This window comes from Antechinus flavipes, chromosome 4 (assembly GCF_016432865.1).
Source record: "Antechinus flavipes isolate AdamAnt ecotype Samford, QLD, Australia chromosome 4, AdamAnt_v2, whole genome shotgun sequence".
NCBI lineage: Eukaryota > Metazoa > Chordata > Mammalia > Dasyuromorphia > Dasyuridae > Antechinus > Antechinus flavipes.
Window position 1 is genome coordinate 137713243 of NC_067401.1, and position 14414 is coordinate 137727656.

Genomic DNA, 14414 nt, shown 5'->3' on the forward strand with positions numbered 1-14414 from the left:
TCATTTGATTTTTTTTTTCCTCTAATTCCCTTGAAAATCTTAACCTTTTGTTCTTCCAGATGAATTTTGTTGTTATTTTTTCTAGGTCATTAAAATAGTTTTTTGGGAGTGTGACTGGTATAGCACTAAATAAATAGATTAGTTTATGTAATATTTTCATCTTTATTATATTCACTTGACCTATCCAAGAGCACTTAATATTTTTCCAATTGATTAGATTTGACTTTATTTGTAGGGAAAGTGTTTTATAGTTTTGCTCATATAGTTACTGACTTTCCCTTGGCAGATAGATTCCCAAATATTTTATACTATCAGCAGTTACTTTAAATGGAATTTCTCTTTGTATCTATAACTGTTGGATTTTGTTAGTGATATATAACAATGCTGATGACTTATGTGGGTTTATTTTGTGTCCTGCAACTTTGCCAAAATTGTGGATTATTTCAAATAGTTTTTTAGTTGATTCTCTGAGGTTCTCTAAGTATACCATCATATCATCAGCAAAGAGTGACAATTTGGTTTCCTCATTACCTACTCTAATTCCTTTAATCTCTTTCTTAGCTCTTAATGCCGAAGCTAGCATTTCTAATACCATATTGAATAGTAATGGTGATAGTGGGAAACCTTGTTTCACTCCTGTTTTTATTGGGTATGGTTTCAGTTTATCCCCATTACATATGATGCTTACTGATAGTTTTAAATAGATGTTACTGACTAGTTTAAGGAAAAGTCCATTTATTCCTATACTCTCAAGTGTTTTTTAATAGGAATGGATGTTGGGTTTATCAATACTTTTTCTGCATCTATTGAGATGGTTTTTGTTAATTTGGTTATTGATATAGTCAGTTAGGCTAATAATTTTCCTACTATTGAACCAGCCCTGCTTCAATTCCTGGTATTCCTGGTATAAATCCTACCTGGTCATGGTGTATTTTCCTGGGGATGATTTTCTGTAATCTTTTTGTTAATATTTTATTTAAGATGTTTGCATCAATAGTCAGTAGGGAGATTGGGCTATAATTTTCTTTCTCTGTTTTCAACCTACCTGGCTTAGGCATCAGTACCATGTCTGTCTCATAAAAGGAATTTGGTAGGAGTCCTTCATTCCCTTGGAGTTAATTGTTCTTTAAATGTTTGGTAGAATTCACATGTAAATCCATTTGGTCCTGGGGATTTTTTCTTAGAGAGTTGATTAATAACTTGTTCTATTTCTTTTTCTAAAATGGGACTATTTAAGCAATTTAATTCCTCTGTTAATCTGGAAAGCCTATATTTTTGAAGGTAGTCATCCATTTCACTTAGGTTATCAAATTTATTGGCATAAAGTTGGGCAAAGTAACTCCTAATTACTGCTCTAATTTCCTTTTCAGTGGTGGAAAGTTCTCCCTTTTCATTTTTAAGACTAACAATTTGATTTTCCTCTTTACCAAAGGTTTATCTATTTTGTTGTTTTTTTTCATAAAACCAACTCTTAGTTTTATTAATTAATTAATTTATTTATTAATTTTATTATTTATTTATTCAATAGGTTTTTTTTACTTTCAATTTTATTAATTTCTCCTTTTAATTTTAGAAATTCAAGTTTATTATTTGATTGGGGTTTTTAATTTGCTCTTTTTCTAGCTTTTTAAGTTGCAAGCCCAATTCATTGATCTTCTCTTTCTCTATTTTGTTCAAGTAAGCCTCTAAAGATATAAAATTTCCCTTTATTACTGCTTTGGCTGCAAGACACAAATTTTGGTATGTTGTCTCATTATTGTCATTCTCTTGGATGTAATTATTGATTGTGTCTATGATTTGCTGTTTCACCCAATAATTCTTTAGGATGAGATTATTTAGTTTCTAATTACTTTTTAGTTTATTTACCCCTAGCTTTTTGTTGAATGTAGTTTTTATTGCATCGTGATCTGAAAAGAATGCATTTACTATTTCTGCCTTTCTGCATTTAATTTTGAGGTCTTTATATCCTAATACATGGTCAATTTTTGTATAGGTTCCATGAACTGCTGAGAAGAAAGTATACTCCTTTCTGTCTCCATTCACTTTTCTCCAAAGATCTATCATATCTAGTTTTTCTAGTATTCTATTTACCTCTTTAATTTCTTTCTTATTTGTTTTGTGGTTTGATTTATGTAGTTCTGAGAGAGCAAGGTTGAGATCTCCCACTATTATAGTTTTGCTGTCTATTTCTTCTTGCAGCTCTCTTAATTTCTCCTTTAGGAAGTTAGATGCTATACCACTTGGTGCATATATATTTAGTATTGATATTGCTTCATTGCCTATACTATCCTTTAGCAAGATATAGTTTCCTTCCTTATCTCTTTTAATTAGATCAATTTTTGCTTTTGCTTGATCTGAGATAAGGATGGCTACCCCTGCTTTTTTTTTTTATTTTTACTTCACCTGAAGCATAGTAGATTCTGTTCCTGCCTTTTACCTTTACTCTGTATGTGTTTCCCTGCTTTAAATATGTTTCCTGTAAACAACATATTGTAGGATTCTGGCTTTTGATTCAGCATGTTATTCACCTCCGCTTTATGGGAGAGTTCATCCCATTCACATTTATGGTTAAAATCACTAATTCTGTATTTCCTGCCATCTTATTATCCCCAGATTATACTTTTCTTTTTCTTTCCCCCCTAACCTTCCTCCCCAGCATTAAACATATGGGCACCACTTGCTTCCCTCAGTTCTCCCTCTTTAGTATCCCTCCCACCCCTTTAGTCCCTTTCCCTTTCTTATACCTTTCCCTTATTACTCTTTTCCTTTCCCCTTTTCCTCTCCCACTTTTTAATGAGGTGAGAGAAGTTTTTCTGTAAACCAGATATGTCTAATATTTTCTCTTTGAGCCAAATCTGGTGAGATATGATTCACACAATGTTCCTCCCCCTCTCTAAGTTCCCTCAGATATGATAGGTTTCCTTTGCCTCTTCGTGGGATGTAATTTCCCTCGTTTTATCTCCCCTTTTCTCTTTTTCTGATACTATCCCCTTTCCACTTCTACTTCCCTTTTTTATTGTATTATAACAGTAAAATCAAATTATATACGTGCTCTTTATATATGCCTGTAACAGAAATACAGTTCTCAAGAGTTCTTTTTATCTTTTATGCTTCTTTTGAGTCCTATATTTGGAGGTCAAATTTTTTGTTTAGCTCTGTTTTTTTCATTACTAACAAATGGAATTCACCTGTTTCATTGAATGTCCATCTTCTTCCCTGGAAAAAAATCCTCAGCTTAGCTGGATAGTTTATTCTTGGCCATATTCTGAGTTCTTTTGCCTTTTGGAATATCAGATTCCAGGCCCTTCGATCCTTTAATGTGGAGGCAGCTAGAGCCTGAGTGATCCTTATTGTGGCTCCTTGGTATTTGAATTATTTTTTCCTGGCTGCTTGTAATATTTTTCCCTTAGTCTGATAGTTCTGAAATTTAGCTACAATATTCCTTGGAATTTTTATTTTGTGGTCTCTTTCAGAAGGTGTTGGATGAATTCTTTCAATGGTTATTTTACCTTCTAATTCTATTATATCTGAGCAGTTCTCTTTGATTATTTCCTGTAAAATAGTGTCTAGGCTCTTTTTTTCATCATAGTTTTTAGGAAGCCCAATAATCCTCAGATTATCTCTCCTAGATCTATTATCTAATTAATATCTAGGGATATTTTATCTCCCTTCACTCAATGGAACACAGGTTCCTTGAAAGTAGGATCACTCTCTTTCATAGTACAGTGCCTGTCACATAGTGGGTACTTTATAAATTATTGTTGAATAATAATAATATCTGGCATATAGCCCTTTTTAGCTCGCAAAATACTTTGTAATTTGAATTTCAGTCTTTTGAGGTGAGTATGACAGGGTTTTTTTTAACCCCCAACTGACAGATGAGAAAATTGAGACTGAGGTTAAGTGACTTGCTAGCTATTAAGTATTGAAGCAAGGGCCATAGGCAGAATTGCCAAGTCGATAACATTTGTCTTTTCTATCCTCACTCCACTTCCACTTGAGACTCCCCCAGGCCTTTCCTTCCCCAAGTGCTCTTCTGTATGCTATTGTCCTTGAGCTGTGTCTCACCTTCCTGTTTCTTGCCTGATGATAGCGCAAATGCAGTGTTTTAACAGGATGGGAAGGGGTGAGGGTTAAGAGAACATGCTCACAGGGCTCCTGATATATGGTCTTTCCAGGTGCACTGATGGCCATCACTCAGGCAGTCAGATTACCCAACTGCCTTGGTGTCCTGAGCTTTGCACTCTATTGGCTTGTTTTTCTGTAACTCAACTTTCACCTTTGGATTTGCATTATTTCTTATCTTCTCACCCACTCCCCTAATCTCTACTATGCTTCCTCAGAGCCTCATTCATGCTCAAAATATTCTAGTTTTTATCTTAAGGACCAGCCCCTCATCTCCAGTACCCATTTCTCAACGATGGCTCTATCTAGCCTTGGAATTTGTTTTTTAAAAATTGCCCTTTAGATTGGGTTTCCTGTCACCTAGGGAAGGCAGGGATTATATTAGGGGGGTAGGATAAACATATAGGGATAACTCTCTGATGCTGCCATATGTATTTTGGGGTAGGGAGAAATGTTCTCTGCAACTACCAGACACTTACAATGGACCAAACTCTGTCAAGAATAGGTCAAATACCAGGATCCCTGGTCTATGGTCAGCATTCCTAACCTGGGGGATATAAGATATGGAAGGGAATAAGAATTTTTATTAAACTTCTTTTTATTAAAAAATTAATTCTTTAATTTTTATTAAACTTCAGGTACTGACTTATCTATGTTACAAGCATTAACATATTTGGTCCTCAAAATAACCCTGTAGGATTTGTTTGTTTGTTTGTTTTTTCAGTTTTACATTTGAGGAAAAGAAGATAGACAAAAATGTTAGGACTTACCTGGGACCCCACAGCTCATAGATATCTGAGGCTAGATTGGATTTTGTCTTCCTGACTGCCTGCTAGGTCCAAAAATGATCTCATATATCAAAGCTGTAGTAAGTAGACTGAACAGTGAGCATGATGACAATAGTAGGACAGATTAAAATATTCTTACCTCATTGGATGGTAGAGCATGGATGGGAAGGGAGGTGTGAGATTTAAGAATCTGAGAGTCCTAGAGCTGGGTGGATGGGTAGAATGACAGAATCATATTGATAATAGTTATCTGCAAAAGTTCTAAAATGCTTTCCAGGAGAAGCAAAATGGCTGCTGAGCCCCTTGAGTTCATTAATGCCATTTTTTCTGTTCTTCCCTGTCTCGGATAGGTAGGTGGCCGTGTGCTTGGGATTTCATTCCTGTTCAAGCTGCTGTTGGCCCAAGGGGAGGATGGCAGCTGCATTCACAAACGAGTGGGATCCTTCCAGGTCTTGGACGGCTTCCCCAAATGTGTGGTCACGAGTGGTATTGTCAATTTTTTCTTGGCCCACACAGAGAAGCTCCGCAATGTTGGTTTTGATCCCAGATTGAAAAGAGTAGCACAGTCAGGTAAGGATGCTAGGTTAAGGTTAAAAATTAACCACTATCAAAGAGACCACACTTTTTTAAACCATGTTTCCAAACCTCCACCCTCAACTGAAGAGCTTGTGTGTTTCTATATTCTGCTCCATTCATACCTCTGGAATCTGTTTCCATGCCTTTCCACAGACCTCTTCCCCAGCCTTCAGTTCTGAATTTCTCTTTTACTTCTTAACCCTGAGACCTGGAGCTTTTAACCTGGAGAGTCTGCATTTTCCTTTGTTTCTGTGCGTATGCATTGTTATATCCATCGGACAGGAAGCTCCAAAGTCAAGTCTGTCCTTCTGGATCTCCTAATATATGACTCTTGCCCCAGCACTGGCATTCTGGCATTGGCCCAAAGCTTATTGATTCTATTCATTCTATTTTCTCTTCCTTGTAGAATTTTTCATTGATGGTTTGGGGAGTCTTCGAGTAGGATTTTGTTCAGATGTGGTGATTGAGCACCAACTCAGGGACCTGGAACCTATTCCGGAAGAGTCCTCCTCGAAGAAAACCTACAATTGGTACAGGTTCAGCTCCAAGGGAGAGATCCAGATGAAGCTGGCCCTTCACTTCTTCAAGAACCATCTCTATTGCTATACTGAGGGCTGAGAATATAAAGAACAAATAGGCTATTGGGTGATGTGACCAAGGGGACAAGACAATCAATAAGAGAGACAATGAAGAATGACACTCACATATATGTATGTGTATGTGTGTATATATATATGTGCATATATATACACACACATATATATGAAAGAAGAGGAAGAGAAAGTGGGGGAGAGAGAGAGAGAAAGAGAGAGAGAATAAAATGAACTAGTTGATAGAAGCATAGGCTAGAATAAATAATTTGGTTAAAAAAGGACTTTGTGTATAATTAATCAATGCACAGAACAATTTGAAATCAATCAGTGGTCAGGGAAATTTAGAAGGGACCAATTGTTAGCCAGAGAAATTTGGAATGGACACTGAGAAATCATTAGAAGGGTAATGTGGAACTCACCAATTTGTGGCTTACAATTATATTAATATATATATTATTATAATATATATTAATTATAATTATAACACTGGCTTATAGCAGTGTTAAAATATCCATTTTTGGATTTTAAAATTATAGGCTAAAGAAATGCAGGATTAGGTCAATGAAAAACTGTTCAATCAATTAGCAGAATACTAGAGAAAATTCCCATTGTTGAAGTATTAAAAATATATTCTTGATCAAAATTAGAAGAACTGAGAGGATACTCTGAGAATGGACAATAAGGTGGAGTAGTTTGCCAGAAAGGGGATCAAAGGCAGCGGTTCCATGTGGAATGTACGCCAAATTTTCTGTAATTTGTGGGTGCTGCCCATGTATGTAGGCTAATGGAGGGCATAGATGGATATCTCTGGAATTCTCCCTCTCTCATAGTCTCTAGACTGTGGTTTGTGTCCAGAGAAAAGGGGGGAAAGGTCACAAGTTTGACTGCTGGGTTCTCCAGTTTCTGAAAAAAAAACCTGAAATAGAATTATTTCTCTTCCCCCACCTCCATCATATTTCTGGTCTGCTGGTATAATTTTTACAAGTGTCACTTCTCTCGGTGCTGGCACTTCTTTAGCTTTCACTTATCAGTTTGACTCATTTCTACCAAATTGTGGTCATATAAAAGACCATCACATAGTGAATCACACAAATAGCAAATAATGACTTAAATTCATTTATCCAAGAAGATAAACAGATACTAGAAATCTTACACAAATTAGAGAGTACCAGAAAATACAGAGTAAATCAACTCTTCTGCTAGATGCAAAATATTTCAGCTTAAAGAGCACGATCTTTCCCAAGAGACAATCCTTGGAAGTCTGTAAGGGAAATCAGAGACATTTAGGAGCTAGCTTCCCTTATATGTCTGCTGCTTCCAAAGTCTGTCTGTCTGTCTCTCCCTCCTTCCCCACTCCATCCTTCCATGTCTGTCGGTCTGTTTCTCCCTTTCCTTCCCCACCTAGCAATATGTACCTGAAGAGAGTCAGGTAACAGAAGTATCTAGAAAACTACCTGGCTTCTCTCTAATTTGTTGTATCAACACTGAGCTCCAGGCAAGGACACAGCTTTGCATCAGCATGGTCCCTAACAATCCAACTTTGCGCCTAAGCAGCAACGCACAAAATGTTCCAGGCTTACTTGGAAATCTGGCTTACGTGCCTATAGTTTCAGATGACTTCCTGAGAGAAGTCAGCATGGGACTGAGACTGAGAATATTTGGCTTTTCTGGTTCTGGGTAATGATGATGACTCTATTTAAAATATTCCTTGGTAGGGGAGGGAGCAGGTGGTGACTTGTAGCACAGGGGAATCAGCAAACATGCTGAGGATTAGGTAGGAATGGTAGGGAAGGGAAGATATTGATCTTGACTTTATTCCTACAATTAATTCTCTAAGAATTGCAGACTGACATAATGGAAGGAACCAAAAACAAACAAACAAACAAAATCCTCAAAAACCTATCCACAAAAAATCTTCCCAGATATCCTGGGGAGGAAGTTAGTTCCAACTGATGAAATTAAGTTTGATTGTAGTTTTAAGTAATCAACCACTATCCCAACTCTCATTTCTAGAGAATATACAGCATACAAAGCATATCTTTATTCCAAACAATACAAGGAATTAGAGAAAGACTGAAATTAGGGTTGCTGAGATGGAAAAAGGAGGGTATAGAGATCATGAAGGGGCCCGGGAGTTGGAATTTTGATTGATTGTTTCTTTCTCACACTTAGGCTTGTTTTCCTGAATCTGAGGCAATGTGGCATTTGACCACTTTGATAGACCAAGTTGGACTTTGTGTCAGGAAGACCTGGTACAAATATTCCTCTGATACTAGCTATACAAATCTGGACAAGTTGTTCTGTGCTTTGAGCCTCAGTGGTCTCATCTATAAAAAGCATTGCATTAGTTCTAAAGCTGTCCTATGACCCTTCTCTTTAAACTTGCACCTTCCTTAGACTTTACACCTTGATTTCATATTCTCTGCATAGAATTCTGTGCTCTACAGTTCCCAGTCTCCAAGGCCTAAACTCTGGTGAGTGGAAAGAATTACAACCAGCTTGTAAGGGACAAGTGTATCCTTAATTGTCACTTTGAAATTGGGTGCTCCTCAGCCTTGTAAAAATCTTATTCTGGTCCTGACTTGGGCCTTTCTTTTTTTTTCTTTACCATTGTCTCACTGAGAATGACTCTTATCTCTTCCCTGCTTTTCTTTCCCTATTTTACTTTTCAACCAAATTGGACAACTCCATCCCTCACTCGTCTAAACTCCCTGTCTTTGGTCATAATATCTTATAAACTACAAATAGTTTCTCTCTTTCAACCTTTTCCCCTCTCCTGGTCTCCATTTGTTAAAGCTGCCAACATATTCTGTCCTTTTCCTTTAGATTATATATTCCTTGAAAACAGGGACTGTATGTTTTTTTTTTATCTTTATATCCCCAGCATCTACCACAGTGCCTTTCACATAATAATCAAAATTATTATAATTGTTATATATGTATTATATATAACATATTAATGTTATATTTATCATCTATTTTATTATGTTAGTATATATATTATAAAATTATTATAGTTCCAAGAACTGAAGTCCTGAATTCATCTGAACCACATTAAATCTTGGGGGTTTATCATTTTTCCTGTTCTTTGAACCATATCCTCATCCAGAGTTTCTCTTAGGAATTTCACATTGAGACTTGGGTCTTCACAAAAAAGAAGAAAGCTCTCAGTTCTTGTGTAAACTCTGGGACTGACAAGACATTTAAATGTCTTTTATTTAATATTAATTAGTTGATTAATAGTTGGTTAATTAATTAATTTAAACAACAATGAAACTTTTTAGTTGTTTTAAGGTTAAGGGACCCATTCTATCCATGGTTGAGTCAAGGTTCTTTCCCTCTCTGGTGAGCTTCATTTTCCCTATTTCCCTTTCTCTGCCCTCCTTCCTGGCCTCTAGCACTGGTGTGGATTCTTCACCTTATCAGGTCTCTTTTTCTGAATGCAAATTCATTTTATTAACTTCCAATGCTGAGAGCACTTTTGCCACCTTGGTCTGCAACTCCCTGAACAAATTCCAGTTGATCCACATTGTGGCTCCATTTCTTCTTGGTCCTTGGCAAGTTCAGCTTACACTTGGTCCAGGAATCTTCTGCTGGATCCACAAGGTTTGAAAGATACTTCTTCTCTGTCATACCATTGACTGTCCCTGCTGCTGGCTTATACATTTCTCTTGACTCCTGGATTGGTCCAGAAATTCCCAAATACAATGCTTCTCTGCGGCCATGTGGCTAAACCTAAAGGGTATCAGCTTTTTGGGATAAACCCACTTTCTGTCTGGGAGATAAGGCAGCAGAACTGGTGAAGCTTCTGTCAGTCCTAAGCTAAGGGCCCTTTTTATTTCTTTTGAAAAACTCTAGTCAAGAATAGATGTTGAATGTTTAGCATATATTGGATTATTTGCGATCTAGGGGAGGGAATAGGGGGAAGAGAGGAAAAATTTGGAACACAAGGTTTTTCAAGGGTTAATGTTAAAAAATTATCCATGCTTATGTTTTGAAAATAAAACTTTTAAGGTCAGTTAGATGACACAGTGGATAGAGCACCAGTCCTGAGGACACGAGGACTGAGTTCAAATTTGGCCTCAGACACTTAATATTTCCTAACTGTGTGATCCTGGGCAAATCACTTAACCCCATTTGCCTCAGCAAAAAACAAACAAACATATAAACTCCATAAAATTAAAAAAAACTAATAAAAATTAAAAATAAATGAATAAATTTTTTAAAAGAATTTTTAAAAAATGAATGTTGAGCTTGATACTGGAGAGACTGGAGGCTACAGCAGCCCAAGTGAGTTCAGTTCAATTTCTGAGTGAGCAAGAAGTCTGACTTGGAAAAAGTCTGGCCCAGACCCTAAAAAAGCTCATAGGAGACCAACAGAGCTAGAGGAAAGATCACAAGAAGAATGAGTGGAGAGCAGAAGCAGAATCAAGGCAATTGCAACCATGGAGTAGATCTAGGGCTCTAGGTTCTGCTCATTTCACGCAGCATCAGTTCACGTAAGTCTCCTCTAGGCCTCTCTGAAATCATCCTGCTGATCATTTTTAAAATTACAAACTTTTTTTATTATAACTTTTTATTTACAAGATGTATGCATGGGTAATTTTTCAGCATTGACAGTTGCAAAACCTTTTGTTCCAATTTTTCCCCTTCCCCCCATTCCCTCCCCCAGATGGCAGGTTGACCAATACATGTAAAATATGTTAAAGTATATGTTAAATACAATATATGTATACATGTCCATACAGTTATTTTGCTGTACCAAAAAAATAGGACTTTGAAATAGTGTACAATTAGCCTGTGAAGGAAATCAAAAATGCAGGCGGACAAAAATAGGACAATTGGGAATTCTATGTAGTGATTCATAGTCATCTGCCAGAGTTCTTTCGCTGGGTGTAGTTGGTTCAATTCATTACTGCTCTATTGGAACTGATTTGGTTCATCTCATTGTTGAAGTCACGTCCATCAGAATTGATCATCATATAGTATTGTTGTTGAAGTATATAATGATCTCCTGGTTCTGCTCATCTCACTCAGCCTCAGTTCATGTAAGTCTCTCCAAGCCTCTCTGTATTCATCCTGCTGGTCATTTCTTACAGAACAATAACATTCCATAACATTCATATACCATAACTTACTCAGCCATTCTCCAATTGATGGGCATCCACTCAATTTCCAGTTTCTAACCACTACAAACATGGCTGCCACAAACATTCTTGCACATTCAAGTCCCTTTCCCTCCTTTTAAGATCTCTTTAGGATACAGGCCCAGGGGAGACACTGTTGGTTCAAATGGTATGAACAGTTTGATAACTTTTTGAGCATAGTTCCGAATTGTTCTCCAGAATGGTTGGATCCATTCACAATTCCACCAACAATATATTAATGTTCCACTTTTCCCACATCCCCTCCAACATTTATCATCTTTTCCTGTCATCTTAGCCAATCTGAAAGGTGTATAGTAGTACCTCAGAGTTGTCTTAATTTGCATTTCTTTAATCAGTTATGATTTAGAGCATTTTTTCATATGACTAGAAATGGCTTTAATTTCTTTATCTGAAAATTGTCTGTTCATATCCTTTGACCATTTATCACTTGAGGAATGGCTTGTACTTTTATAACTTTGAGTCAATTCTCTATATATTTTAGAAATAAGACTTTTATCAGAATCCTTAGATGCTAATTTTCCCCGCCCCCCCCTTTAGTTTTCTGCTTCCTTTCTAATATTGGCTGCATTGGTTTTATTTGTACAAAACCTTTTAAATTTAATACAATCAAAATTATCCACTTTGCATTTCATGTTCTCTAGTCCTTCTTTGGCCATAAGTTCTTTTCTTCTCCACAGATCTGAGAGGTAGACTATACCTTGTTCTCCTAATTTGCTTATAGTATCATCCTTTATGTTTAAATTATGAATCCACTTTAACCTTATTTTGGTAGAGGATGTAAGGTGTTGGACAATGCCTAGTTTCTGCCTTACTTTTTTCCAATTTTCCCAGAAATTTTTGTCAAATAATGAGTTCTTATCCTAGAAGCTGGAGTCTTTGGGTTAATCAAACACTAGATTATTACTGTCATTGACTATTCTATCTTGTGAACCTAACTTATTGCATTGACTCTTATTTCTTAGTACCAAATGGATTTGATGACCACTGCTTTATACTATAACTTTAGGTCTGGTGACAGCTAGGCCACCTTCATTTGCATTTTTTTCATTAATTTCCTTGAAATTCTTGACCGTTTGTTCTTCCAGATGAATTTTGTCACTATTTTTTGTAGCTCTATAAAGTAATTTCTTGGAAGTTTGATTGGTATGGCACTGAATAAGTGAATAAGATTAATTTAGATAGAATTGTAATTTTTATTATATTAGCTTGGCTTACACATAAGCACTTGATAGTCTCCCAGTTGTTTAATTCAAATTTTATTTATGAGAAGTATTTTATAATTGTGCTCATATAGCTCCTGGCTTAGTCTTGTTAGGTAGACTCCCAAATATTTTATATTATTTACAGTTATTTTAAATGGAATTTCTCTTTCTATCTGCCAATGATGTATATGGATTTATTTTGCATCCTGCAACTTTGCTAAAAATGCTAATTGCTTCTAGTAGGTTTTTTTTTTTAGCTGATTCTATAGGATTCTCTAAATATACTGATCATATCAACCACAAAAAGTGATAATTTTGTTTCCTCATTACCTACTCTAATTCCTTTAATTTCCCTTCTTTCTCTTATTGCTGAAGCTAGCATCTCTAATACAATATTCAGTAGTAATGGTGATAGTGGGCAACCTTATTTCACTCCTTATTTTACTGGGAATGCTTCTAGCTTATACCCATTACATATGATGCTTGCTGATGGTTTTAGATAAGATGCTACTTATCATTTTAAGGAAAATCCATTTATTCCTATGTTCTCTAGTATTTTTAGTAGGAATTGGTGTTGTATTTTGTCAAATGCTTTTTCTGCATTTATTAACAATCATGTGATTTATGTTAGTTTGCTTATTGACATAGTCAATTATGCTAATAGTTTTCCTGATATATCCTGGCACTCTATCCACTGTGCCACCTAGCTTCCAGGCACATAGTAAGTGCTTGATAAATGCTTGTTGATTGATTAATTGATGGATGGATGGGAAGAGAGCACTTGGAGTAATGTTTTACTCTACTATATCAAATACTTTTTTAAAAAGTTTTTTAGATAGCAAAAATCCATCCTTCCCCAATTGAAAAAGAAAGAAAAATGAAAAATCTTGAATCCAATATTCATAGTCAATTGAAACAAATTTCCATATTAACCATATCCCAAAAATTCATGTCTCAATTTGTACTCGAGTCAGAAAGTGAGCCACATGTTTGATCATTAGTTCCCTGGAATCATGATTGGTCATTGTGTTCATCAGAGTTCCTAAGTCTTTAAAACTTGTTTACACTGCTGTTATTATTAAATTATTGTTTCTCTTCGTTTTGCTTACTTCATTCTACGTCAGTTCATACAAATCTTCTCAAGTTCCTCGAAACCATCCTCTTCATAATTTTTTATAGTATAGTCATTTCAAAAGCCATAATTTTTTCAAACCATCCTCCAATTGATAGCCATCTCATTAGTTTCCAGTTATTTAACACTGCAAAAAAAAAGAGTTGTTTATAAATATTTTGAGATATGTGGACCCTTTTCTTTATCTTTTTTCAGTGGATGTTGAAGGGGTTGGAGAAGGTATAGCTATAAAGGGGTGTTTCTGGATAAAAGAATATTCACAATTGAGTAATTTTGGAAGTATAGTTCCAAATTGCTTTTCAGAATGGTTGAATCAGTTCACAACTCTACCAATAGCACAGTAGTATATCTATTTTTCCCATAATTTCCCATAATTCCCTCCCACTAGTATCAAATGCTTTTAAAGTAATCAACAAACATTAAATACATTGTGATAATGAAGTTTTTATATCTTTTAGTGAATTATGTAATAGTAAAGGAGGGAATAAGCATTTTTATAGCACCTACTATGTGCTGGGAAAAGTAAATAAGTACTTAAAAATATTATTTCATTTTGTCTTCACAAAAATCGCAGGAGGTAGGTACTATTATAATCCCTAGTTGAGGAAACTAAGGTAACAAGGATGAAGTGATTTGCCCACAATTACATAACTAGCAAATGAAGATTAGGTTGGTTGTCGAATATCACTTGCAAAAACCTATCTGTACATCTACTCAGGGATTGCAATCCTCTACATAGTTTGTGTGAAGTTCAATTTGAAGATAACATTCTCAGATAATTTTCATACACATGACTAAATGTTACAAGGACTTGCAACTTGAGATGAACT

At 35.7% G+C, this 14414-nt stretch overlaps 1 protein-coding gene across 1 annotated transcript in view; it reads left to right on the plus strand.

The window, feature by feature from the left end:
- LOC127561358 (beta-1,4 N-acetylgalactosaminyltransferase 2-like) overlaps nucleotides 1-6500 on the plus strand; it is a 39892-nt gene extending 33392 nt beyond the window's left edge. Inside the window, exons 8-9 of the mRNA XM_051996630.1 lie at nucleotides 5264-5483; nucleotides 5896-6500. Of these exons, the coding sequence (XP_051852590.1) occupies nucleotides 5264-5483; nucleotides 5896-6107 (432 nt within the window). The 3' untranslated portion in view covers nucleotides 6108-6500. The remainder of the gene's footprint in view (nucleotides 1-5263; nucleotides 5484-5895) is intronic.
- The last annotated feature ends 7914 nt before the right edge of the window (nucleotides 6501-14414 follow it).